Genomic DNA, 27,415 nt, shown 5'->3' with positions numbered 1-27,415 from the left:
CAGCAAAGCTTTAGCAAACACAAGGGAGTAATTTTCAGCATACTTGCCTATCTGCGACGCCTGTCATAGGCAGGATTGCCTTCGCGGCGTTCACGGTTAGACTTGCCTTACAATGCTTGAGATATTATTAGTATTGCAAAAATACCATTGGCGGTGGTGATTTCTACCAAATAAGAGAACAAACTACTCATGAACAGCACCATTGGAAACAGGAACAGAACGACTGAAGACTATACTATCCACCATCCATGCATGACAAAACCCCGCCAGCTTCTTCAGTTATATTTTGAAAAATAACCAAGTTCATCAAGTAATTATACTGACAAACCCCAATAGCCACAAGGTAACCCTAGAGCATGAACCCCATAGAAAATAGCCATCTTACTCATAATCTATTCTGTTCAGAATATTTAACTTAAGCTAAAACGATGCAAATTCTATTCAGAATATTTGCATCACTTTGATACCTTTTACTATGCAAATTCTACGTTTGATTACAGAAAATGAAACCGAGTGCTTTCAGAAATTAGTTCAAAACTGCTCAATGATACCTTTACGACTACCGCTATATAATTTTCAAACCAATTTTTTTCGTGAATACACACAATTGCATATCTTCTCATTCGAACCAAATTATGAGAAAACAGAAATATAAGAACTGTCATAAACATGAAAAAATATTACTTGGATAAAAATGAGGTAAGGTTTGAAAATAAGCAAATAAGCCAGTCTATTTAACAAATCTAATTCCATGGGGTAAAAAGGATCATGGGACATATCCAAACCCAGTTACCAGAAGAGATTGTTCCATTGCTTAAGCCGTTATTCCGAATATGCTTCTGTGGGACATATCAGCAGCAACAGAGCCTAGCCTTCATACTCCCTAAAAGATACTGACTCTGTCCATTAATGTAAGACGTTTTTTAGACTTACCACAAGTCTGAAAAGACGTCTTATATTAATGAACAGAGGGAGTAGTACTTTTCAAAGAAGAAGGATAAATGAAACAACATAAAGGATGAAAGTGGGTGCATGGTGTTTTCCTTGTTACTGAACCCATGGTGATATCATTTTAATCAGGGGAAGATTCACTTACCATGCTAGGGTCAGCGAATTCCTTGAACATATTTATATTTGCTCATATCTGCTGAATGAACTATCTGAATTACATGAATTATGACTGCATCCTGAAATACTTAAATGAACCAATACATTGGGTCAATGGTCACTGGAAGATTTTCATGGCAGGTGTGCACATATCGTTCTTGTACGGTTGTGTACTAGAAAAATAGGCTACCTTTTCTGTCGGGCTGACATGAACCTTTTGCCCATAAGGACCTTTGCCTGTTCAAGGAGCAAGGAAAAATTGAAAACTATTTTAATAGTTAGAAGCAGAACAAGAAGCACGCTGATTGCTGATAAAGATCCTACCAGATGCAGAAACTGTACGAGTGCTCCGCCACATAGGCCTGCCACAAAATTCACCGAAATGAGATGGCAATGATGTGTGAGCAATACAGAGATAAACTATTTCTAACACCGATAATTTGTTCGAGAATGATAGAACAAGGAATCCCGCTCTCAAGTCTAGTACACTCATTAGTTATCATACAGCAACGGACCCCAAGTGCATGAGGCAGCTGTAGGATCAAAGACAGCAGCTAAAGGTGAATTACAGTTTCCAACACAGGAAATCATAATCAGGCACATGCTGAATAAAACACCTAAATTCAGATTGAATAAACATCTAAATTCAGTTAAAGATCGCATAGACATCATGATCTAATAGACATTACTTATTAATGTATGCTAACATACATAACCAGATCATTATAAGACGAAACTGTATCGATCATCAGCCAACTCATCAAGGTCTTGAACGTTGTTGGTACAAGCAACGAAAACATGTATCCTAAGACGGGGTAGCAGAAAAAAAAACACAATAAGAAGCCGGTCAGCTTCAGAATTGATATTGATATGGGGTGGCAAATGGTGACTAAATCATCCACTCGGTTGGAACCGCCGGTGAGCTTGGAGCAGAGCCATACCAGCTGACCGACGCCGCTTCATCGTCCGTGGTGTCGCCTCCTGTCCAAGAATCACAAATTCCAGCATACGGGGCACACGGCAGGAAGCTGAAATTTAGCATTGCTGTCTGGCTCTGCAAGTCAGTGGGCAGTGGTTCGATGACAGTCATCGACAAGTCAAATTGATCAGAATTATCAAAAGGGAAAAGGGGCGTGACTGAACCACCATGGACGATGTTGTGGTAGTTTCTCGCCATGGAACCGGCATGGTCGGACATGGAGACGCTGTAACTGACCTCTGATTCAGCGACATGCCTCAACAAGTCACCCAGGAGGATTTGATCAAAATTCTGATGAAAAGGCATGCGTGCTCCAGCACCACCTTCGTCCCGGAGTACCATGTCACAGTAGTTGCTCACCTCGGAACCGGCATCGGCGTGGTTGGCCATTGAGAAGCTGGAATTGAGATCATCTGATTCAGGGACAGGCATCACGAAGTCACCCAGGACTTGATCAGGCGTGAGGCCGGACATCAAGAGATCGTCAAGAAGCTGGTCCAGTGAGACGCCATCCGAGCAGCTGTTCAAGTCTGGCTGCGGCTCGACGGCCGGCGGCAGAATCGGAGGCACAAACAGCCGCCGCTTGACAGCCGTTACAGGAGTTGAGTCGTTGTCTCTGGCCTTCCTCTTCCTCTCCCTCCTGTACGCAGGCGACGCCGAGACGGACATGGATTTTTCCTAACGCTTTGCGCGCGCAACGCGAATCCGTGCCGCTCATCATACATGATGTCCAATCCATATGGCCCACCATTCTGTCAGCCATGCAACCTATGGTACAGTATTTTATATTGTTTGTCAGGAGTTGTCACATTCATCACGACTGTGTATACAAAGTTCTTATAATTCTTATGACAAAGTTCGAACACCATATTAACAAAGTTCTTCGGTTCCAGAAAAAAATTATGGCAAAGTTCTTTCATATTTCTAACAAAATATACACCTAATATTCAGAAAGTTCTTTACTGTTTCAAAAATAAATGTGTTTCAAATGTATCCAAGATTAATTTTGTTCTAAAGAGCTCGGCGTGAGTAGTTCAAATATGTAAAAAGTTTCAAAAACGGAATTTTGGTCTTAAACATATGAGCCATCTAAATTGTTTCAAGAAAATGAAAAGTGATGGATTTAGAGGAGGCAGGGTAGATAAAATAAGCATGCATGCGTCAGAGTGCACATGAAGAGAGAGAAGCACATGCAAGAAACACGCATCCCCATGAAGCAGCAACGGCATGGATTGGGGTTACGCGCATAACCGGTTAGGCATAAACATATTCGCGCCGAGACGGACGCAGACCGGGGTTTACGCGGGCTCTAGTAGACCTTGCAAAGAACCGGAACTGATTCGCCGGTCTCAACATTTCCATGATCATGAGCCAGACGGAACTCGACCATGAGCCACACGGCCTCCACGGATCCGTCGGCATGGCTGGGCTTGTACCCGACGACTCCGCCGCCGTCGAGCACGGCCTCCCTTCCCTTCTTGGCGTGCCAGGTGCCCTCGCCGCCGCCGACGGCCCGGGACCTGCGCCTGTCGTGCCGGGACAGGGCCTTGGCGGAGCCAAAGAAGTACCAGCATCGCCTCTCCTCGCTGGTCCTGGGCGCCAGCAGGACCGCGGGCAGGAAGCCCGGGACGAGCGCGGCCGGGTCGGCGGCGTATGCGTCGGCGGTGTGCAGGAACCTGGCAGCGGGCTCAGGGAGGGGCTCGCAAGTGATCATGGGGCGGAGGTAGGCGCAGATGAGGTCGGCGTCGGACGGGCTGAACCTGCAGCCCATGGGAAGGGGGGAGGATGAGGAGGCCATGGGTCATCGAAGCTGGCGGAGAGATGGCGGCTAGGGTTTGGGAGGATCTTGGAGGCGCCTGGGATGGGTGGGAGGATCGAAGACGCGCGCGCTCTCTGCCACCTTTTTTAGTGCTGGAAATCTTGAATCTTTGAGGGATGGCGCGAGATGGAGGAGGAGAGAACGCGGGTTTGGGTTTGGGCTTGGGCTTGGGCCTTTGGGATGAGAAGGGTCTGAACTCCGAAGACGCGTTCCCGTGGGCTCTTTCGAAAATCAAAATCCAGGAAAAAAATGATCTTCATTCTAATAGTGACAATACACTCGGCGTACACATCCATTCCAATAGCGACATGTGAAATCTTATTTGTGTATTAGTGTCATGTCTTTTAGGGTCTAAGTTACTTTAAGTGCTTTCATAACATAAATTTTAGTGTCATGTCTTTTAGGGTCTAAGTTACTTTAAGTGCTTTCATAACATAAATTTCGTGTGATTTTGTATAACTAAGAATCTTCATTGTATTACTAGCATATATATATATATATATAGGGATCGACTATTCGTTACCCTGGGTGAGGAATTCTTATTCCTTACCCCAGCCACCCCACGGCCAGAATGATAAAAACACCCGAGGTAAGATTACAACACGAAGGAAGGAAATTTATTCCTCACCCCAGCCACCCCACGACCAGAACTTCAAAACGTAAGAGATAAAGGCTGTGTTTGGTTAGGCTATGGGCTGTGGAGAAGCAGCTGTGAGCTGTGGGCTGTGGAAAAGCTGCTGTGTCAGGATAGCTGCTGTGAGCAGTGTTGTCGTTTGGTAAACTGGCTGTCTGAACTGTGGGTTTCGAGTAAATGTCTGGAATATCCCTGAGATGCTGAGACGGTGTATATGTACTGATATTATGATAATAATCTATTTTTTGACATGTTTCACTAATTTTTAGTTGATGCATGTATTTTGGAGGTAATTAAAATTTGATAATTGCTAACATTGTTCATATATAACATTAGTTGTTCATACATCATCATGAACATTGTTCATATACCACTGTCCACATATTTATACCAAAATATACTTCCTATTTCCTACATCTACACCAAAAGACATTACTTGTTCATACATCATCGGTCAAATATCTATACCAAAAGACATCATTTGGCTCTCCCATAAGATAGTTATCCTCCTCTCGCGGCAAACAAAGAGTCAGCAATGTTCTCACGAAGATCATTCATGTTTACCGCATCAAGTAAAGATGAGGTACTATCGCCTTGTAGTGGTACAGTTTGTCGCAAAACATGTGGCATGTAGTCCTCATCCGCGTCACACTTATCGAACTCTTTGTCACGTAACTTGGTGTCCCGAATATAATTGTGAAGTGCCATACAAGCAACAATAATCTTCTTTTGTCTTCTAGGCTTGAATTTTGGCACCTTTTTCAAGATGCGCCACTTTTCCTTAAGCACACCAAATGTGCGTTCTACCACATTGCGAAGTGAAGAGTGAGCATGATTGTATACCTCATACTTCCCCGTCGGTTCTCTTCGCCTATTGCGAAACTCCGGTATATGATAGGTTTGGCCTTTGTATGGAGCAAGGTATCCACTTCGGTTTGGATAGCCTGAATCGACAAGGTAGTATTTGCCTAAAAATTACAACAAAGTTAGCATTACAAAAAGAAAACTTGAAACTAAATTGCTTTGAATATGAGTATTGTTTTGTAGTACCATGTGGAGGAAGAGGGAACTTATGTGCATACTTCTCCACGGTATGATTCAAAATCCTTGTGTCATGTGCCGAGCCCGGCCACCCAACAACGACGAAAGTAAACCTCATGTCAAAGTCACAAACAGCCATCACATTTTGAGAAGTAAATCCATGTCGCCCGGTGTGGGTAATGACATCTAATGCTGGAACTGAAACTGGTATGTGACATCCATCTATTGCTCCAATAGCACCCTCAAAATGTGGCCAAAATCGATCATCTTTAATTCTTTCATGAGGAGTTGAGAAAGAATAATCAGTGGGTTTTATGTTGTTGGATGATAACTTGCACAGACAATCCAACACTTCTTTGAACTTTCGATGAATTGTTTCAGTTGATCTTGCAAAACGATTTTCAACTTGAGAGAAAGATTGTGGGGCTCCAACCATCCATAAGAACATAGCTAATGATTCCAACGATGTCATGCCTCTACTTGATTGCAATCCATAATCATCAACTAGAAGATCATGCAATGAAATAAAAACATCTGGGTACATCCTAAACATTTTGTAGCACATCTTTCTATTATCAAGATTCTCCATGACCCATTCATAACCAGTTTGTTGAGGAATTCGATATGGTGCTTTGTTCAAATAAGTCTGACTATACTTGTTACCTATTTCACCCAGCATAGCAACTTCATATGAAATGTGTGTCATTTGAAGAAGAAAAGTCCTCTCAGCCTCGTCATCAACCATCTCAACACTTTCATCCATCTACAAAATAGAGCAGCAAACATATAAGTAAATGGCAGCCCAAAAAATGGCAGCAAATGTATACGTACATTGCAGCCCAAAAAATGGCAGCAAACATCACATATGATATATAAAACATATGAGATGCACATCAGCCCAAAAAATGGCAGCAAAGATCACATATGAGATGCACATCAGCCCAAAAATGGCAGCAAACAAATGAGTCAACATTTTTCATTACACGATAGCAACAGATCTCATAAATAGTTCACTACATCAACACACATTCAAACTGAAACAGGTCCCATAAACAACATTTGGGAACATGGTTTTAATACAACTTGCTACTTGCTCATTGCTTCGTGCTCCCTCGTAAGCCAGTCAAACCTGCCCTCCTTGGTTTTAATCAACATAAACAACTCACGATACTCTGGCTTCATCACAATCTTGGTCGCGGTGTGGAACAAAGAAGTCCCTTCCTCGGCCCCACACTCCACCATCAAATTAAGTACTTCTCCCATGGTTGGAGCAGTAACTTTGGGAACATGGTTAGCTGATCCTTCACTCACTCTTGAGTTTATTTTTCCCAAGGTTTGCTTATACGCACGAAGAAATGGGTTCTTGTCCTCTTCATCTTCTACATGAGACTTAGATTTGCGTTTACCTAATGTTTTACCTTGCCCTCCTTTCTTCTTGAAAGATTTCAAAGGAGTTCCCAAATCTTCACTCTCTTTTACCTCCGCAATGGCATCATCATCCGAGCTACTGGATATCTCTCCTGGAATGGAGGCTGTTTCCCCGGTGACATGAGCATTCTCAAACATAACATCCATCTCCTTCAAGTTGGGAGGGCCCATGTACCGCCACTTTGCATGTCCTAGGTATTTCTGAAAATAGCATACACATTAACACAATGACATAAACAATTGGAAATCTTAATCATAAATATATGACCATCCTCACCTTAAGATGAATGTCCCACCAACTATCATCAGCTTCAATTGTTCCCATCTTATCATTCCAACCAAGTCCAGTTGCAGAATTCTTTAACTCCATAAACCGAGCATATTCTTTCTTCAATTGGTCCCATTTGTTTTTGAATTGCCTTCTTGTGCGTCTTTTCTTAGTTAGTTCAAAAAATTTCTCCTCGAGATTGTTGTAACCTTTGGGACTCAAATAACCACCCGGCCTATTGTGCTTCTCCGTCTCTTCTTTGCATATCTCACAAAATATTTTAGTATGATATGCATCCCAATTTGCTTTGTCCATCTATTGCATTCAAAGTTAAACATTCTCCTCAAAACATGTATATATATGGCCTATTGGCATCCATACATATGAAAGCATCTATTTTATTCTGCTCATATATTCAAACATATATACATGTATTTTTTGCTAATAGAATCAAAAACGAAGGCATGTAATTTTCTGCCAATAGAATCATACACAAACATATATGTACACAGGGAAATAAAAAAGAAGAACAGAGAGCTACCTTGAAAAATCCTGCAGATCTTGAGAACGAGGGGGAGGTGCGTTGGGAGGAGGTCGGCGAGGCGCTGGGAGGCGGTCTCCGGCGCAGACGAACACGGGCGAGGGCGCCGGAGGGCGGGCGCCGGCCGGCGCCGGCGGCGCAGTCCCCGACGAGGGCGGGCGCCGAAGGGCGGGCGAGGGCGGGCGACCGAGGGCGGGCGCCGGAGGGCGGGCTCTGGTGTACAGCGAGGCGAGGGCGGGCGCCGGCCGGCGCCGGCGGCGCAGTCCCGGCCGGCGGACGAGGCTGGCCACGGGAAAACCTAGCGCCGCCCTTGCTCCATCCCGTGTGGCTGTGTGCTGCGGGGAAAAAATGGCTAAGGAAAAAAACTGAATGGGGGATTTGCACGTTTATATGGGAAGGGCATTTTTGCTGTAATTCTAACGAAGTGGCAGGGGTAGGATGGGCGTGGGAGTGATTCACCGGGGGAGGAAGCTGTGGAAGCTGCTCGGGACCAGCTTCTCCTTTTGCATGTAAAAAAGCTGCAGCTGCAGTCAAACTTCTCCCAGAAGCTGGCTGTTTGGTTGGGCTGCTGGCTTCAAAGCTGGGGAAGCTGTTAAAAATCTCAACCAAACACCCTCAAAAACACCCGAGGTAAGATTACAATAGGAAGGAAGGAAATGTATACTATGGAGCTGCCGTAAGAAACACGGCTAGTCAGGTAAATTTTTCTCACGCATGCAAAGTTACGGCGCATGCAATATTCGGACACTAGAACGAAAGAAACAATAGGTTTGCAAGGTAAATTTAGGCCCTGTTTAGAACTACAATAGATTATAATAATCTGGATTATGAAGATAGATTATATAATCTGGTTTATAAAAATAATCCAGGTGGGTATGTTTGAAGGCCAGATTATATAAACTGTAATTCAGGTTTTACATTGTACAATGACATGTCTGTCCTGTATCAAAATAAGACGGTGGCGGTGGCAGTAGGTAATTATCTTCAAGTTTACAAGGGTAATAGGTCATTAGTAATCCATAATCTGATTTTAGCTGGGGTAGAGTAGATTATGAGTTTTTAATAATCTGGTCATCTAGTTTTTAAAATCTACAATATAAATTGTCCTGTTTGGAAACATAATAGATTATAAAAACCAGATTATATAATCTGGGTGGTTCCAAACAGGGCCTTACATCACGGACTAAGGCCCTGTTTGGAACCACCCAGATTATATAATCCAGTTTTTATAATCTATTATGTTTCCAAACAAGACAACTTATAGTGTAGATTATAAAAACTAGATGGATAGATTATTAAAAACTCATAATCTACTCTATACCAGCTAAAATCAGATTATGGATTGCTAATGACCCATTACCCTTGTAAAGTTGGAGATAATAACATTTCTACCACCGCTACCCTCATCTTAAAAAAAAAACAGAGGGTAGATAGGTCATTATGCAATGTAAAACCTGGATTACAGTTTATATAATCTGGCCTCCAAACATGTTCACCTAGATTATTTTTATAAACCAGATTATATGATTTATCTTCATAATCCAGATTATCATAATCTATTATGGTTCCAAACAGGGCCTAAGTACTTCCGTCTGCACAAGCTGCATGCATCGCAAGACCATTCCTATCTGCATCTGATCGTTTTTTTTCTTTTAGAAGATCTTATTTTCTGCCCCGAGAAAAACAATGAGGTAGTGATGCATACTACCTCTCCTTCTCGCCTATATTTTTATCTTGACTTGTTCATTAGGCGCCATGGATTTGATGTAGTAAAATCTCATTTGGAACTTTATACGGAGGTACTTCCTCTATAAAAAAATAAAAGATCACTTACATTTATTTACGGAGGGGGTACCATTTATGGAATTGCATCTCAATTATTCAAAAGTTTATTCCTCGAATGGTAACTAAAATTTCCAACTATAATGTCACATTGACTTCTTCAATACATGGAGTAGTGTTCGAAGGGCCTAACCCCAAACTTTATTGAAATAGAGGGAATAATTTATAGATTATCTCTAAGAAACATGGAGCTAGTATTTACAGGGTCAGCTCTTCAGAAAACAGAACTGGAACTCTACTCATGATCTCAGACATGCTGATTACACAACCCTCCAGAGAGAACTCTAATACACTTCGACCAGGGAGAAAGCAACTAAAACAGGATCCAGAAACAAGATAACCCGCTTGCAGCTCTCCTGGATTGAAACTCATAATGGATAGACTCAAACATCCTCTTAGCATAACTCTGTGTTGTCAAAGGTCCTTATGTTTTTCCAGATTTTCAAAAGTATTATATCAGCCCACTGTTATCAGGGTACTTATAGATGAGCTTCCTACAGTGTAAAAACTGATTAGTAGGAAGCAAGCGTGCAACTCTTCTGGCATCTATATGTTAGGTGCGCAAAAGGGTGTATCGCACATTCATTTATCAAAAATATGTTCTCTTTTAGATGCCTTCACATAAACTCAAATCATGAATGCTATGGACAAAAATAACAACACGTGATTCGAAAGAACAGCAGGATAATGCCCCACGCTGAAATTTGTTATATACAATATGTTATCTGGCATGTCCCACCTACTGTAGTAGTGTAGTAGACAATGAGCAGGTAGTACAATTCAGTTTCTTTCAAAACAATTTCGGGTTCAGAACAACTGTTCATTTTTTTGCAGAAGAATAGTTTGATCTACAAACACTAAGGGTGCTAGGAGCTTGGTGAATAGGGGTGTTATTATATCTAAATGTGTTGAATAAAATGGGCCATGTGGTAAGATATATAGGGGATTACTGAATCGTTGCCGTTGAAGGAGCTAAAAAAAATCTCAGATATAGGTCAGAATGTTACTATAAAAAGATAGTAGATTAAGGCAACTAGATTTAACATTTGATAGAATTAAATATAAATCTGCTCCGATTAGGTGGATTGTTGATATTTCCTTAACTCGGGTTATCTTAGAAGATTCATCCAAATACTATAAGAACTTGTGATAGAGTGATTTCCCATAAAGCCTATACGCACATGGAAAGAAGTATGCTCCAGAGTGGAATATAGCAAATTCAATCTCCATATAGTTATCTGAAGTTATGGATTGGGAGTGTTCCTAAGAAAATGCAGTTACAGATTGGTAAAAGCAAGAATACAAACATAGTAACCATATAGGGTAAAGTTTCAATAACCTTTTTGAAAGAAGGCTCAAGCCTTCCTCTTAAAAAGCAAAGATAATTTGGTGGTTCTAGCTCGGTCGTTCGACTCAGGTGAGGAATTACTTTATTCTTCACCCTGGGCCTTATATTGTATGTTTTAATAGTAAAAGTTATTATACACAACCAAATTTGGAAGATAGAGATAGCATTAATTGCACATTGCTATGTACTAGTATTTCTTTAGTTGGTGTTGTGTCTTAATAAGGATATTATTTTCCTTGTTAAGTATACATGAATGGTAACTAGTAAACGTCGGAATATTAGGGCCTCCTGGCGAATGCCCTCAAAGCCGTGTGGTCACAATCGAACGGATGGCAATCTTTTTGTAGAACGTGAAATGTTTTTACAATAGTTGTACAATAGAAACATGCATCATTTTAGTCGGTACAATCGCTTTATACTATCATAGACATGCATCATTTTACATCCCAAAGATATAGGTAACATTAGTTGTACAATAGAAACGAACGGTCCATATGTATGTCCGAAACATGCATGTTGAAAGGACTGTCAAACTTTAAATGCAACTGCTATTTTGTCTTCATGATATCATTCACACCTTCCCTTGTGAACTTCACCGGATATGACGCATCTATGAGGATGCCACACAACCCCTCCTCATCATGGCCGCTGACGTTGCGTGCTATGCGTATGTAGCCATTTTCACCCCATTCTGGCCCCAGCGAGTTCTTCACGATCCAGTAATCTATATGTTTTTCCGAACCCTGCTCACCAGTAGTGCCATAGCCCACCACTGTCATTTCATGGCTCAGGTCTGTCCCACAAGGTCCCACGAATACGCCTCCCCCATAGCGCCGGAAAGCCATGGAGTTAGCGTCGAGTGCCACGACGACCGGTTGGGCCGCCACTGCCTGCATCAACGCCACCTCATTCGGCGGCACCTGTTTGTAGCCATTGATGGTGACGACGGGGTTCCGGTTCTTCTTGGGCACCGAGCAGTGGCCTTGCTCATGGCCAACATATGGGTACTCAGCCTCCGTTTCGATGCCGCCGTTGTGGATCATGTACTTGAAGGCCCCTTCTGCGTTGCCGCCACGACAACCTTCATTCCCCTTGTCGCAGTCTAGAAGTTGTTGCACGGATAATGATGTCAGGTTCCGAGTCCTGATGGAGTTGATGCCCTCCACTGCCGCTATGGCCGCAAAGGCCCAGCAGCCCCCGCAAGTTCCCTGACGCTTCACGTTCGTCACCGCCGATGGACGGGTGTTGTATCCCATCATGCGCCAGTCCACATCAGTTGGAAGGCCTTCACGGGCAGCGATGGCGCCCTGCATGACACGATCCTGGCTTTGGCGCTTCCGGCCGCTGGACATGATGTTGGAGCAGCGACCGTAAGTGTGGTTGACCTCTTCATCAGTCATGTCGCCGAAGAGGTTGAGGCTTAGCTTGTAGGGCATGTCATGTTGGTTGAACTCATGGATCATGCGTGCATTCTCCTTGAACACATTGAAGCGTCGAGCCTTGTCGTCGATTTCACGTTCCACCACGTGATTCTCGCACCAACGCTCATACAACGCCCACAAGGATTCCTCCGATGCCAAGTCCTTATCCATGATGTCGATGGCGTTGGCCGTCGACATAGTGGTGGTCAGCGCGATGGCCACGAATAGCATCGTCGGAAGTGCTATTGCCATTGTGTGTGTGGTTGGTTGAGTGTGGAGTGTCTAGGTAACGATGGATCTCCTTACAATAGTCCAACTCCTACTTACCTATCCCTGTTTATATCTATACCAATGGTGAGTGCTCAACATATTTAACTCGTAATTAATATCATGGCAAATACCAACATATGTGATAATCACATAATTAATGCATAATTGATATTCTATCTAATATCAACTTACCATTAATTTTCTTTCCAATATCCATGTGTGTTGTAGATACACGTTTACTTTGTACTAGTAAATGTGTACACTAGTACTGATAAATGCACACGTTTAAAACATGTTACTCCCTCCGTACCTAAATATAAGTCTTTTAAGATATTTCACTAGGTGTCTACATACGGAACAAAATGAGTGAATCTATACCCTAAAATATGTCTATATACATCCGTATGTAGTCCATTAATGAAACTCTTAGAAAGACTTATATTTAGGAACGGAGGGAGTAATATTAGAAAGAAAATTAAATGCATGTGCGAACTGAGCGGATGGTTAGGTTCCTTGTGGTGAATCCAACACACCAGGATTCAAGTCCCAGATTTTCATTTCAGGCCTTCCGATGATGTCCGTTCCGTGGAAGGAGACATTCTCGGCGACTATGAAGGAGTTTGTGACGACTTCGTCGACCTCAAAACGTTGTGCCGGCTTAATATTTTTGAGGTGCTCATAGGAATACGGTGTGTGCACGTTCATATGATTGATTGTATGTGAGTATCTACGTTTGTATCATGTTTTAAAAAAATTTACAAATCTATATTAGGTATTAATTGCATGTTTATATTTAGGAGGATATCAATTACACATCAATTGCATGTTTATATTAAGGAGGATATCAATTGCGTGATAAGCACAAATATTGATATTTAGTATCTCTACTATTGAAGTGGAGTTGATTCTACGTATCTCTACTGTTAAGGGGAATTGGTTCTGTCGCCTCCACTTCAGTTAATCCCTTTCCTCCACAGACGTCTCCTCCCATCGGTTTTTACTCCTGGTTTATCCAATTTCCAGATGAATCAATATCACAGAGATTCGGTCGCTTCCACATAAGGCCTTGTTTGACAGAACTGGAATTGAGAGGTTTGGGAACGAGGGGATTTCAGGGGATTTGGTGAATTCCCCTCTTCCACCCAATCCCCTCAAATCCACTTGAAACCCCTCAAACCCCTCTAATCACAATCCTCTTCATATGAAACAAATGTTTGGTAGGCAGGGAATGCAAATATTGTGCAAGCGTTCAAAAATGCAATCTTTTTATCAAGAAGAGCTTGCTACAAAATTGTAAAGGTGTCCAAATAAAAATATGATCTGCTACAGGGGAATAATTTTGTAGCAACAACATAAATTTGCATGAATTTGAATCGGTATCTCATCACATGCATGGAGTATATCGCAACAACAATATAAATTCTTGTAACATCATTACTCGGAATCAACATGCCATGTGTGATCTTTCACAACAACAACATTTTACACAGCCACAAAATATTTGTATCCAGCAACACAAAGTACTTGTGCAATTGCTCACGATCAGTTTTCCAACTTTTGAATGTCCAACAAAGATAATGCAACACGGGATAATGCTTTTGAGTATGGAAGATAGTACTAGCAGAATAGAATAGATGACACATATAATGTGAGAATGGAGAACCAATGCTGCCATAAATTAAACTAGAACCAATTCAACTAGAGACATATACGCTAGATATCAGATATAACTACCCTCTGCCAACAATGAAGTCAAGAATACAAGTGAGCACACATATCTCAGCTGAAAATTCAGTTAACACGCAACACCAGTACAATGGTTTGAACACTGAACTGAAGCACTAACACTGAAAATTTAGTACATTGAACTGAAGCACTAACACTGAAAATTCAGTACACTGAACCGAAGCACTAACACTAAACTGAACATTCAGTTCACAGTGTTCCCAGAGATGTGCGAATTCACATTTCTAATATTGGTTTGCATTACTTTTGGTACAAATAGCAAGTGCTTCTTCAGTGCTCTCCCTGAATACTGAATAAAGTGCAGATATGTTTTGCTTTACACTAACACTCTGTATCCTCTTTGATCATGGAAAAAAAAATCTGTATTGCGTAAAATCATGCTTTCACACAAAAGTGCAGTGGTTGAACCTTGCAGTTACCTCGCTACACAAAATTGCAACTAAGATTCGTTTCACAAGCTTTCAGAGAATACTATACCTCGAGCAAAGATCCCAGTACTATCCTGGAGTGTGTATGGGTGAAAAAAAACCAAGATGAGTATCCATACAATCCACTACATGTTGATAAAAAACAACTAAATAGCCACCTAAATTTCAACCAATATTTAAAGGCTACCGAACCTATATGTCGTGTTCTGCAATTAGAAGAGACATACAGACAAACTCCACAACAGAGCCATGTCCATTGGGTATCGGATGAGGAGCAAGAAGAGCCGGCCCTAGGGTTAGGGGAGGGGATGGAGAAGTGAAGGAGAGGGGAGGAATCATCTCGGGGAGAACCGGCGGAGGAGAACATTTACACCCCGGGGGCGGCGAGGGCGTTGCTTTTCCTGTCTTTTTTCCTTCTTTCCCTGTGTTCCCTGTGTGTGTGCCCTCGAGGCTTGAAAGACGTGTGGATAGGAGGGGATCCAAGGGGGATGAAATGGATTGGACTGTGCAAAACACACGAAACAAATGGGTCGTCGAGGCTTAGGGAGGTTTCTGGGCCGCGCAGGGTTAATACTCTGAAAACCCGCCTAAAGGAATCAAATCATAGGGCCAAAAATATCAAATCATAACTTGTCATTTACCAAAATCAATCAACATAACTAAATCAAATATATTTTTTCTATCATTTCTTTGACAAAAAATAAATAAATAAAAACCAAGCTCCCACCACATCATCCACCCCTCCTCTCTCCTACTTCAGAAGTACCTAGTTCTCCCCAACTATAACTATTTAGGTACAAAAGAACTATAGTTATTTAGGTACAGAAGAAGTATGTTGCCGAAGCCATGGACGTCACCACCACAACATTAGCCTCTATCTTCCTCAAAGGTCACCATCCTCAACCATGTCGACCAGCACACAAGCAGAAACAATAGTGAAGAATAGGAACATATGGAAGAATAACCAAAGTGCAAAGCTAGAATACTGCTGTCGGTCGATACACGGTACATCTCATCGCTCCGCAAATGGTCTCACCGGAAGAATCCCTTTGCACAAAGTTCAAGCTAACAATCACAGTTCAAACTAAATCGACAAAGCATTCAGCTAGAGCTAGCTAATAGAGAGATATTACAGAAGTTCCTGGCTGCCTAACATAACCAACTTGAGCGAACATCGCACTAGGACGGTGCATCCATTTGGTCCGAAGCACCCAGGATTGAGCGCAGCCATCCATGGTACAGCTTCAGTCCCTATCTTCCCTTGCAGGCGAGCGGCTGCACAACAGCGGAGAACATGTTCAGTGTGGTGCTTCAACACGATTTAGCAAGCATAATGAAGCGTTTTCAGCATACGAACCTGCGGCGCCTGTCATAGGCAGGACTGGCTTCACGGCGTTCACGGTCATACTTGGGGCTAGCCCTGTCATCCCCTTTGCCGCCGTACGGGCTTCCACCACGGACATAGTCAGGACTATCTCTGGCACCGCCCTTGCCATAGTCCGGGCTGCCCCTCTCCCTGCCCCTGCCATAGTCTGGGCTGCCCCTTTCCCGCCCTCTGCCATAAGGACTTGCCGACCTACCACGATTGTCCCTTCTGTCAGGAGACCTATCACGGCCTCCTCTCCTGTCTGGACTGTACCCGTTCCTTTTTTCATCATCGTCACGAAGCGCATACTCAACAGAAATCACCCTGTCCATCACAGTGCTGCCAAAAGAATGAATTCAGTTATAATCAAGCTATTACTGTAAGCCATATAGCAAAAGAACTATTCATGACAGTGTAAGTACTGTCATCAAGAAACAAGTGTTAGTACCTTCCATTAGTACCGTCCAGAGCTTTAGTAGCATCCTCCTGTGTTTCATACTGGACAAATGCAAAGTTCCTTCTGATTCTGATATTTGCAATCTTGCCATACAGATCAAAGTGCTTCTCCAGATCTCTTGTCCTTGTGTTGATTGGATCAAAGTTGATCACAAACAAGGTTTTGGTTGGTTTCACGCTGCTTGGAGATCTCTTTCCATTTCCTTTCCGACCACCACTGCGATCCTCCTACACAAATAATAGACGACGGATATTAAGAAAAATAAGGCTACTGAGAGATGACTTTTATTATTAGTTTACAACTGCGCACCTTTGTCCATTCGACTCTCAGTCTCCTCCCTGTTCTACCAAAGTCAGTTCTATCAAGTCTACGGATAGCATCTTCAGCATCACGTTCATCTTCCATGTAGACGAACGCAAATCCTTCAATGTTGAACATGGAAAGATGACTAGTTATTTAAAGTAGCTCGCACATTTTACTAACCCTTAGGGTAAACAGATAATGGCTTGTATGGCGATCAAAATCTTTGCAAGAGAAAAAAAACTTCAAGATCACCTCAGGAAGCTACAAATTGATATGTCAGCACAAATAAGAACAGACCTTTTGCATGTTGCACTAAATGATGTCAGAGTACGATAATCCAAACGTTCGTGGTACACCAAAAGAGGTGGTGGTGCTGCCGGTGGAACCTCTACTCTTCTCCAGCCGGCCATGAGATTGGCATGGTTTGGTCGACGTGGGAGAGTGTAACCGGGCGGGGGAGGAGGGTGCAACATTGATGTAAAAGTAAGACATCAGTCACAAGGTGGTCGTTTCCAAGTGACAGATGTCATGGTGGACTGTGAACTCCTGGAAATGGACAGGGCATGAGGCAGGGGCTCAGGCAGGAAAGGTAGAGCCCAGTCCATCAACCAGGAAGAGCACAGATGCTTCATGATATTCCTGCGGCAAAGAAACAATTGAGTACTGGACCTAAACTTTAAGAAATAACTTCTTTTTCTAAATTTATATCCTGGTTTGGACTTGTCCAATGACTTTGACAAAATAACAATAAACATAATCTGATTCTGCTGAACAGTCTCTGGCCTGATACACTTTGTCCAATCATATCTTATAACAGACCGCATCATACTGCACCAGGGATGGTTGAAGAAGCGATGGCAGTCTTTGCAGCAACGAGGACGGCTGTTTCCACTTGGCACCCACCCAATCTTGTTAAAGCTAACTGAGCACACCATTCACTCCATTCCCTTGGAAGACTTGTATGGAGCTAATGTATTTGTGCACATTAATATCCCTTTTGAGTAAATAGCAGTTTACTCAAGCATTACACTTGTAAGTTTATTTCTTAGAAGAGTTTGTTGCCTTAATGACCGACACCACCAAATAGGTGCAACATAAAATCAGATGGTAAAAAGGACAACTTAAATCTAGAGAATGGACACAAAGAGTTCATACCTGTCTTCATGTCAACTCGCTCCACTCTTCCATATTTGCCAAAAAGACGCTCGACTTCAGATTGGCGGGCATCATAGTCAAGGTTCCCGCAGAAAATTGGCCTCATGTTGGTGTTGCTGTATAAACAGATCTTCCCCAAACCTATTCGAAGATACAAGTCAGAGAAACTGTTAATCGTGGGCGGTTATGATACACATGCTCAATAGATGATAGCAGATTCATGCAGTCATTATTCCAGACATTTTACACAGAAACTACAGACATAAACATCAGTAGCAGATTTGCAAAAGCTCAGCACATTTGAGGTACTTATGAGGAGCTTCACATATGCTAGCTAGATTCATTTACCCAAACGGCATGCAAACTGCGTATCTATAGCTCAAACACCTTGGTGTCCAGCACAACTGATCAGCTGACCAGCAAAATAAATGGTGTCCTTCCAGTTTATTTATCAGCCAGCATGCGAATGAAAATCTCTAGGATGACAATACAATATTAGTTCAAACGGGAGCACAGGGGAGTGGAGCAGCATCCATGATACTCCCTCTAATCCAAACTATAGTGCATCCAGATGTTGATGCTTTTCTCCTATGAACTTTGTCAAACTCTACAAAGTTTTTCGACTTCGGAATTAAATCTACACACGCGCACACTATATTTTGGAACGGATACAGTGCCCATATGCCAACAACCCAAAACGGCTGAATCCCGCAATACCTAACAAGCGCATACTACATGATAAACCGTAACAGAACATCCCGGTGGACCGCAACGCCGCGGTAGCAGGCACCTGACAACCACGAGCGAATTTTCATCACAGCTTAAACAGCACACGGATTCTCTCGGTGGCAGGCCCCGTTGCCAGATTTCCACGTCCGGCGCAGCTGAACCTAACTCTCCCGTGCATGCCCAGAACCCGCCAGCGCGCCCGCTCAGACGGAGCGACGCAGAGCAAAAGGCGAGCTAGAGTCCTATTGAAGAAAAAAATATGAAAAAATCGCCAGATCTGAGCTCCCTGCAGCCGAGGCGGCCGAGCGAGCGCCAGATCCAGGGGGCGGGGCGCAGGACGGGCGCCGTGCTGCGGGGAGGAGATCGTGGCAGCCATGCGAGAGGCGTGGTGGGGGTGCGCGGCGTTACCTTCGGAGGGGGCGGGGGAGGGCGGAACCCTAGGTTTTCGACGGGGGGCGCGGCTGGTTCGGACCCGGCGGCGAGGGGAGCGGGGGGAGGACGGAGACAGACAGGGGCAGGTCCGTGGCCCGTGAGCAGGGGGGGAGGGAGGGGTTTATACGCGAGGGGGAAACGAGGGGCTGCGGGGGTGGGGCCCACCTGTCGGCGTGGCGTTTTTTTTCAAAAATATTCCAAAGTTGGTGTGTAAAGTCAGCTTAGTCCCTGTTTGAGACCGCATCAAAATCAGTTCCGCTTTATCAAATCTACTTTAGAGCAGTTTCATACAAAACTTACAAATATTTTAAAGAGGATGTCTGGCTTTCATCTAGCTCCAGCTTCACGAATGGAAATTTTAGCGGAAAGAATCCATTTGATTGGATGAGAGGGGAAAAAACAAAGGGGTATTCACTTACTAGTAACGGTGATGGGTAACTTTCTTCGAACTCCAGCTTCTACAACTTTATGGAGCACCTCCTAGAGAGCTTCACAAAAAAAATGGAGTTAGACCCTGGATTCTATTTTTTTTGCAGAGCGACGTATCGTGGAGGTATTCTGTTTGGTATACGTTTTTTAGAGCGGAACTGAATTTTTTGAAGTAGAGCAATTTCAAACAAGCTCTTGGTCAAGGTCCCCGCAACTACGATTCTTCAATCTTCATTATGCTTTTACATGGTCCCTACATTCATTATATAAAGTGTATTTGTTTTTTGATAAAATTTCATAATGTAAGGTGCTTTTCTTGTAATTCCTTGTAGTTTCCTTACTTAGCCATCCACAAAGAGGAAAGTATCTATCTCATGATTGCAGGTACTTCTAATTGTATCAAAAGAAAGATACAATCTCTCTTTCTTGATTGCTTGTATCTCTTACTTTTCTAGATTCATTGATTTACTTGCCACTAACCAATACATTTGTTAAGGGTAATTTTGTCCTAACACCTCTATAATTATGTGCCTTCATCACCGTGCTGAAAATTATACGCCTTACATAAAGGAACGGCGGGAGTATTATTTTTACTTGCAAGTGGGGCCCATCGATCCGTGTTGAACGCGTGATGCTCGCTTTTTCAGACCACTATGTTCTCGTTCTAAGAGATAAATAAGTTCCAAATTTAACAAAAACAAACATTAGATAATGAAGGTCCAAATGCAACTACGACGTCTACATAATCTAGCGATAATGCATGGCTCCTGATTGTCGTCGTTAGAGGAGTATGAAGATATCTCCAACAAGGCGGTCGCGGTCTCCTTTGCACCTTTCCTTTTGGACTCCGGCTCAACCTAGACAATGGCCTCGACGACACCCCTCTTGTAGGCCTCCTACTCCACCCATATGTGGCTTCGCAGCGACACCCTTCCTATGGGAATCTAGCTCCTCACAAATGACGACCTAGGTTGCGGAAGCGAATGTGGCCACCTTGAGCGCCCTCTCATCATTTGGTCTCCTTGGCTTCTCTTCGGACATGATGGCGGTGGCCTCGACGGTTGAATTACCAATTGCTGCATGCATGGAGCATCCTCTCGTCAAATTTGACGAATTTGACCCGTGGACGAAAGTATTTCACAAACTGAACCGCGTTCGAAAAAATTCACTCGGCTGACCCTTTTGTGTGGCGTCTTTTGGGAAGCAGATCGACACCACTGTTCATCATGGTTGGAGCTTGGGCCGGATATGATTTGGAAAGTAGATTGACACTGCGGAGATTTGGAAAGTAGATTGACACTGCGGAGATTTGCAAAGTAGATTGACACTGCGGAGATTTGGAAAGTAGATTGACACTGCTGTCCGCCATGGCTGGAGCTTGCCCGTGGATGATTTCGCAAGAAGATTGAAGGAAGTGCTTGAGCATCATGGGGGAGAGAGACAGACCGAGTGGATCGAAGGCGAGAAAATGAGGAGTTGGGATTGAGCGATTGATTTTTGTTTCTGCAACGAGGAGTTGGGATTGAGCGATTGATTTTTGTTTCTGCAACATCGTCGCCCCACACATGTGGTCGCCGTTGCCTGGCGTCACAAGAGGCAAGCGGTGTGGGGGAGAGGGGGGGGGGATGTGGCGCAACCAGGAGGTGGCGGACATAGCAAATAAAATCGATTAGATGAATAGTAGTGTTTACCAATAAAATAACAACACAGCTTGTTAACAGATATTCCCTTCGTATGAAAATACTTGTCATAATAATGGATGTAGCTAGATGTATTTTAGTTCTAGGTACATTCATTTTTATTCATTTATGCGACAAGTAATTCTAGACGGAGGAAGTATTTGCCAGGAAAAGAACTGCCACTAACTATATGTTGCATCGTAGCGACACGCTGCCAGGTAAAAAAACAGCAGAATATCGCTCACTCAAACACTGAGCATTTGCACCTTTTTGTTGCAGTTTATAGCCAAAACTTAAGCTCAAAATGCAATGGCTGTACCTCTATCTACCATCTATGTCCACACATAAAAACGCTATTGGCAATTTACTATGAGCAGCTAGCATCTTTGCCTGGTCTTCAGATTGTTCTGACAGACATTTGATCCCTACATTTCTGCCTCCAACCTGCGAAGATTAGTACAAGAGGATAGATAGTTGCAGTAAATTATACACATGCAACGCCCGCGTATCTTCCCTCTTGCAGGGATGCTATCTGCGATAAGGAAAAGAACTGCAATTCTTGTGCGAGCAAATCATGCCCTGCGCATTATCATTGGTTTTGAACTTATAGCACAATCACTATGATCATCCATGCAAGGACACCGTGGGCTGAAGCTGTGCCACCAATTATGTTGCGGTGAAGGCTGTGGGACTGCTGAAGAATACTAGGCGGTCACTGTCAGCAAGGATGATCTGAAATGATTTGGAGAATTATCTGTTGTATCAGGTTAAAGAACAATATCTTGAGCCAATCCACTTGCCATCTTTTATGTATGTGATTTACCTGCAAGTTGCAGTGCCCTCTAGCTGGGAACAAAATCACTTCAGAGGCATGCATAGTCCAGCGAGCAAACCAATAAGATGATTCCATACGCATTTTGAATGCAGGGGTGGTCATACTTTTCCCAGGTGATTGTGCAACCTCACGAAATCATCCATCATCAGTTCCGACGGTCTAGCCTGCAGCAATAATGAATTTAGTGCACGAGCAAGGATGGATGGATGGAGGGAGAGCTTACTGTAGGCGGAAGACCGATATTGGTAAGAGCGGCCTCGATTTCAACAGAAGAATATAGGTGTTGAAGTGATTTCCGAAGCATCTTGCGCTTCCCATTGAACGCGGAGTTCACCTGGAATGAAAGGGCACGGGGAAGTCTTAATGGCTAGCACCAACAACTGACGGTTAATGGAAAAACAAGGAGGAAACTCATGCATGCAGTCTGACTCACCATTGAAAAAAAACTTTTGTTAGAACTAACAGGCGGATACTCCCCAGCATCCTTTATTTTAAACCTTATAACACCACCGTCAACCTGCATGGTATCTATGATAAGTCCTTACATGCCACATTTATGAAACCCCAAGCATTGTTATAGCATTCTACGCACAAGGACATCTGAAATAAGAACTTGCTTACCGTCGGTTGAGGGAAAAAGTTGGCCCTCTCTACCTTGAACTTGTATTCGGGTTCTAAAAAAACAAAGATAACGTATGCATTTCATTAACTGTGATATATGTACCTAGGCATACTAAGCGAATTGTTAAGACACTGAAAAACAGTTCAGATGATTTGGTGACTATCAAGGCATGAATTGCATAGCTACACAGTAGACAGTAGCAGTTACTAGAGTACAAAAGAGATATAATCTGCCCACACAGGGATTGAACCCAGGTAGGCAAGGAGACGCCACTGCGCTCCCATCAGATGCGGGCAATGACGATACTTTTGATCATTTAACTACTCAAGAATACTAGCTAATGTACATCAGAGCATCTGCATGTCGAAATCGAAACGATGGAGAAAAACAATCCCTTGTATAAAGCCCAAAACAATATACCCATTATGAGAGTCAACTTACCGTTTTCCTCGGATAAAAGCATGATTACTTGCAAAAACGAAAAGAACAAAAGAGTAAACCTATTTTCAAGCCTGGACGATGGAATGCAGATACAGAGTATTCCAGTGTCACGAAGGTATCAAACGGGTAAAACTAAAGGAAGACCTCTTACCAGAGTAGAAATTCACAAACACATTGATAGGTCGGTACTCTGGTGTTTGTATTGAAGCATTTGCAAGGCGTAGCGCTGCTTCATCCTGAAATGAAGAACAGAAGAATTAATAAGATGTACCTTTTCTTACTAAAGGTGAAATGAATCACAATAAATAATGAAGACTAGAAGAACCTCCAACATAACAACGACAAAAAATCACTGGAAAAAAATCCGAAAATCTAACATAAAATTTGGCAGAAGTGATAGTAGAGGAAAATAGAAGACACATACAAACACCATTATGTTTGACATTAATAGATACACAGAAATGAGCAGTACTTTGAACATACAAATTGTACAAGCAGTTTATACTGCAGCAAACAAACAAAGTTCAGTCATCTTATGAACTAACACTGGGTTATAATTAACTGGAACGTGCAAGAAAAAATGTACCCACTTTATGCAAAAAAAGATGTGATGCAAACCTGAAGCATGAGCACCATGACAGAGAAAACATCTCCCATTGGGAGAATTTGTTTGACAACTTCAGTGCTGACATTGAATGGTAAGTTTGCTACAACCTGCAAAATACAAAGTTTGAGGTGGACACAAGACCGCCTTCATCATGACCAATAGTTAACTAATTCTGCAAGAAGTTCAATGAAATACAAATAATGCCAAACATCAATGCTAACCTTGGCATATTTTTTCGTGCCACGGGATTTCTCGTCCAGGATAGGGAGAAAATGGGAGTGAACGTGAAATTTTGTAATATCTTCTTCAATGACCTGCATTAAATTTCAAACTCATTACACATCGGATGAGAACTACTCCAGTTAGAATTGTTATCCATCTTTGATTTAGAACTACTCCAGTTAGAACTATTCCAGGTGAACTACTCCAGTTAAACATTACACCTTAGTTTTGTAATAAAATGGGAGTATGTTTGATCTTAACATCCAATTAGAATTTCTAGATTTGTTAAATATGTAACAAAATATCCAGAAGGGCAACCTATTGGACAGTAAGATTTGTTATCTTAGATATCCAGAAGGGCAACAAGAGAATGGTCAGTGCAATAGTCTTTGTTAAAAAACACAGGGATGGTTAGCATACACTACAAAGAGCAAAGTATTAAAAGTTATCACAGTGGCCATCACACACTGTAGCTAAGTGATAACTTTTGAGCCTAGCACTTAGGCATTTCGTGTTAACAACCATCTGTCACAACATATACTCCCTCCATCCGGAATTAGTTGACACGCTCAAACGGTTGTATCTAGTCCTATTTCAGTGCTAGATACATCCATTTGAGCGTCAACTAATTACGGACGGAGGGAGTACCTGCAAAAAGTTTACAGCCAACAAAAGTGTTCATGGACTAACATATCCATATAAGTTTACTCTGTCCAAAGTTAAGAAGAATTCATGATATCTGAATCTTACTTTTCATGTAAAAAGCTGCCATTTTTTTTCAACATAAAGCAGGTTAAGTTAGAATGCAGTTCACTACCGAACCAGTATGAATAAGAACAGAGAACCGATACCGAGATACATCATTCAATTGGAGGTATTTACTACCGTCCGTAATGTAGCATTTGTTTTAGTAGCTACACAATGTAAAAAATGCTTTCATGTAAAAGAATAACCCTGCTGCCGGACCGAGCTTATTACAAATTTAAAGGAATGAAGGTACAAGCCATGGGGTTGCCTTTTACTACCATTCAAGCAACATGAATCAATAGCCAAACACAGGGATGAAACAATCCAATGTGTTCATTTGAGAACAAGACGGTACCTTCAATTGCTCTGTGGATCCAAACCTATCTCTCACAAGTGTAGCCATATGCTTATCCTGTCACCAAACAAACACATAATAAAAATGTGGTATTGCAGATTATGGATGAATTCATCAGTTAGCAGAGATCAACTACAGGGTCACTCACTGGTCGAGCAATGGTACTAGACTAGCAAACTGAAATAGGCGAACCTTCTCGACGGCGACGACGGTGGCGCCGGCGGCGAGCAGAGCGGCGGTGAGCGAGCCCGTCCCGGGTCCTATCTCGAGCACGACGTCCCCTACCTCTACCCCCGCCGCCGCCACCAGCTCCTCGTTCACCCTCGCGTTCAGCATGTAGTTCTGCAGCACAGTGAGCGCAGCCCAACGGTAAGGAACTAGCGGGCTGGGGGTTCCGCGACCGGGGAAGGAGAGGGTGGCTGGACGGACGGACCTGACCGAGGGATTTGCGGGGGACGTGGCGGCGGCCGTGCGAGTTGAGTGAGCGGATGGTCGAGTGGTAGTCGTCGCCCGCGCCGCCGCCGTCGGATGCGGCCGTTGCGACGGCGGATGTGGGCCGGATACGGCCGCGGGGCGGCGGCGGCCGGCGGTGAGGAGGCGTGGCCGGAGACGGGGAAGGCCGCGGGGATAAGGAAGTGAGCGCCAGCATTTTCGAAGGCGATATCTTTTTTTTTCTTTCTCACATTCGATTTTATTTAGCTGAAATTTCAATCCCAAAGCCCAAGCCCAAGCCCAAGACTTCGGCCCACCAAACCCTCTCTCCTGCGGCGGCGGCCATGGAGAGGAAAGAGGCCGGGGCGGCGGCGGCCGGACCCGATCCCGGTTGTGAGCAGGGGTGAAGCTGAATGGAGGCACCGTGATGCACATGCATCAGGGTCGATTCTTTCTTTCAGTAGCGCTTAGTTTGTACAACATGCATATACACCAGGTTCGATGATTGATGTGCATCAGGGTCCAAATAAAATGAAGCAGCGCGCGAACAACAATTTTGATTCGGAAGATTTTTTTTCTAGGGGTCTAGGACAAGCTGCTTGTGCTGTGGCCCCGACAGCCAGTGAATTTTATGTTGGTACCTTTGGTGTAGATTTGTTGCTTTATTTATAAAGCGAGGTGAAAGGCTATTTCGTCGTCTAGGACAAGCTGTAGCGTGTAGGTTTTTAGGGCAGAGTGCCCATGGACCCTGTTGGCAGCACGCCATAGAAGCTACGATGGAACACTACAAAGTAACATATATAATTCTTAATTCTATTATTAGTGTTAAAACTATTCTTCGAAGTTCTCTGATTTTGTTAAAAAGTCAGTTCAGATTTGAAAATGTGAGGCATATTTACCATGTAATTTTGTGTTTTGTTTGATCGCTATAGTACGCATTTTAATTGTGAATGTGTCATTCCGATCCTGGGTATACATCAACCAAGGATGAAGAGTAACATCCAAAAATTAATGAAGCCATTTTTTTTCAAATTTCGTATTTTTTCATAGCAAACATTCCTTAGTTTTTTTAACCACTTGCACAGTTTCGTGATGGGATGCCATTCATGAAGGCATGGGGAAAAGAAATTTTAATGCTCCAAAATGCTTTCAAAGATAGTTTTTTTCAAAATTACTGCTTTTTCCCCCTATAACACCACAAAACTTTGCAAACTGGTGAAACACTAGTAATGTTTGTCATAAAAGAAATTCAGAAAGTTTTGAACTTCTTATTTTTTTTTCCGATCTTACATTCATCAAGTGCACGCGTACCTCGGAGCCAAAACTCGGTGTCCATTTTTAATTGCCATCCTTTTTTGTATTTTTCATATTATCTTCTACTATTATATTTAACTAGTCATCAACCCGTGCGGCTGCACGGGCTAGGAATTCCTCTGTCTTAACATTTTTGTGTAAATTCATTTCTCACATTTTTTTTTGAATAAGAGCTTCAACAGATGCGCAAATTCCTCTGCCCTTGAGTTGTGACAAACCATATCATGTGTCCTATAATAGATGAATAGAAGTGTAGAGATATCCTGATATGTTTATATTGGTTGAACCTTTCTTGTGTCAAAATAATAAAGTAATGACCACTCTTGGATCAACATCAAGGGCAAGACATTTTTGTAAGATGACCTTTCAATACTCACCGTATGAGTGATTATTTTCTAGAAATATGAAGATAAAATGT

The 27,415-nt window shown here is 42.8% G+C and overlaps 3 protein-coding genes and 1 pseudogene across 4 annotated transcripts; all 4 read right to left on the bottom strand.

Moving 5' to 3' along the window:
- Positions 1-575: 575 nt before the first annotated feature.
- Positions 576-3,884, bottom strand: LOC123404955 (annotated as a pseudogene).
- A 7,602-nt stretch (positions 3,885-11,486) lies between these two features.
- Positions 11,487-12,756, bottom strand: LOC123403259 (ervatamin-C-like). The gene has a single exon (XM_045097203.1). It carries the CDS (start codon positions 12,678-12,680, stop codon positions 11,556-11,558), a length of 1,125 nt encoding a protein of 374 aa, XP_044953138.1. The 5' UTR covers positions 12,681-12,756; the 3' UTR covers positions 11,487-11,555.
- A 3,077-nt stretch (positions 12,757-15,833) lies between these two features.
- Positions 15,834-19,402, bottom strand: LOC123401142 (serine/arginine-rich splicing factor RS41-like). 2 transcript variants are annotated; one of them, XM_045094870.1, is made up of 6 exons: positions 19,291-19,402; positions 18,154-18,294; positions 17,005-17,117; positions 16,687-16,922; positions 16,230-16,577; positions 15,834-16,147 (listed from the first exon to the last, which is right to left on the bottom strand). In XM_045094870.1, the coding sequence occupies exons 2-6, from the start codon at positions 18,257-18,259 to the stop codon at positions 16,117-16,119; spliced, it is 834 nt and encodes a 277-aa protein (XP_044950805.1). In that variant the 5' UTR covers positions 18,260-18,294; positions 19,291-19,402; the 3' UTR covers positions 15,834-16,116. The 2 variants fall into 2 exon arrangements, with proteins under 2 accessions (XP_044950805.1, XP_044950806.1); XM_045094871.1 differs by lacking the exons at positions 18,154-18,294; positions 19,291-19,402 and adding an exon at positions 17,296-17,631.
- A 2,239-nt stretch (positions 19,403-21,641) lies between these two features.
- On the bottom strand, positions 21,642-25,900 carry LOC123401918 (ribosomal RNA small subunit methyltransferase, chloroplastic). The gene is made up of 11 exons (XM_045095783.1): positions 25,685-25,900; positions 25,444-25,593; positions 25,252-25,308; positions 24,149-24,241; positions 23,939-24,034; positions 23,472-23,556; positions 22,879-22,931; positions 22,691-22,774; positions 22,481-22,591; positions 22,246-22,421; positions 21,642-22,154 (listed from the first exon to the last, which is right to left on the bottom strand). The coding sequence occupies exons 1-10, from the start codon at positions 25,898-25,900 to the stop codon at positions 22,356-22,358; spliced, it is 1,011 nt and encodes a 336-aa protein (XP_044951718.1). The 3' UTR covers positions 21,642-22,154; positions 22,246-22,355.
- Between the last annotated feature and the right edge of the window lie 1,515 nt (positions 25,901-27,415).

This window comes from Hordeum vulgare, chromosome 6H (assembly GCF_904849725.1).
Source record: "Hordeum vulgare subsp. vulgare chromosome 6H, MorexV3_pseudomolecules_assembly, whole genome shotgun sequence".
In the NCBI taxonomy this organism is placed as follows: Eukaryota; Viridiplantae; Streptophyta; class Magnoliopsida; order Poales; family Poaceae; genus Hordeum; species Hordeum vulgare.
The sequence above is the reverse complement of the archived record's forward strand: the minus strand, read 5'-3'. Positions and strand labels throughout refer to the sequence as shown.

Coding starts and splice junctions, on each gene's coding strand:
- LOC123401918 (XM_045095783.1), bottom strand. CDS start 25,900: ATGCTGGCGCTCACTTCCTTATCCCCGCGGCCTTCCCCGTCTCCGGCC. Junction 22,775..22,878: donor ACTTTTTCCCTCAACCGACG/GTAAGCAAGTTC, acceptor GATACCATGCAG/GTTGACGGTGGTGTTATAAG. Junction 22,592..22,690: donor ACAAAAGTTTTTTTTCAATG/GTGAGTCAGACT, acceptor CTTTCATTCCAG/GTGAACTCCGCGTTCAATGG.
- LOC123403259 (XM_045097203.1), bottom strand. CDS start 12,680: ATGGCAATAGCACTTCCGACGATGCTATTCGTGGCCATCGCGCTGACC.
- LOC123401142 (XM_045094870.1), bottom strand. CDS start 18,259: ATGAGGCCAATTTTCTGCGGGAACCTTGACTATGATGCCCGCCAATCT. Junction 17,118..18,153: donor GCGAGTTGACATGAAGACAG/GTATGAACTCTT, acceptor TCAACATTGAAG/GATTTGCGTTCGTCTACATG. Junction 16,923..17,004: donor TGAGAGTCGAATGGACAAAG/GTGCGCAGTTGT, acceptor TTATTTGTGTAG/GAGGATCGCAGTGGTGGTCG.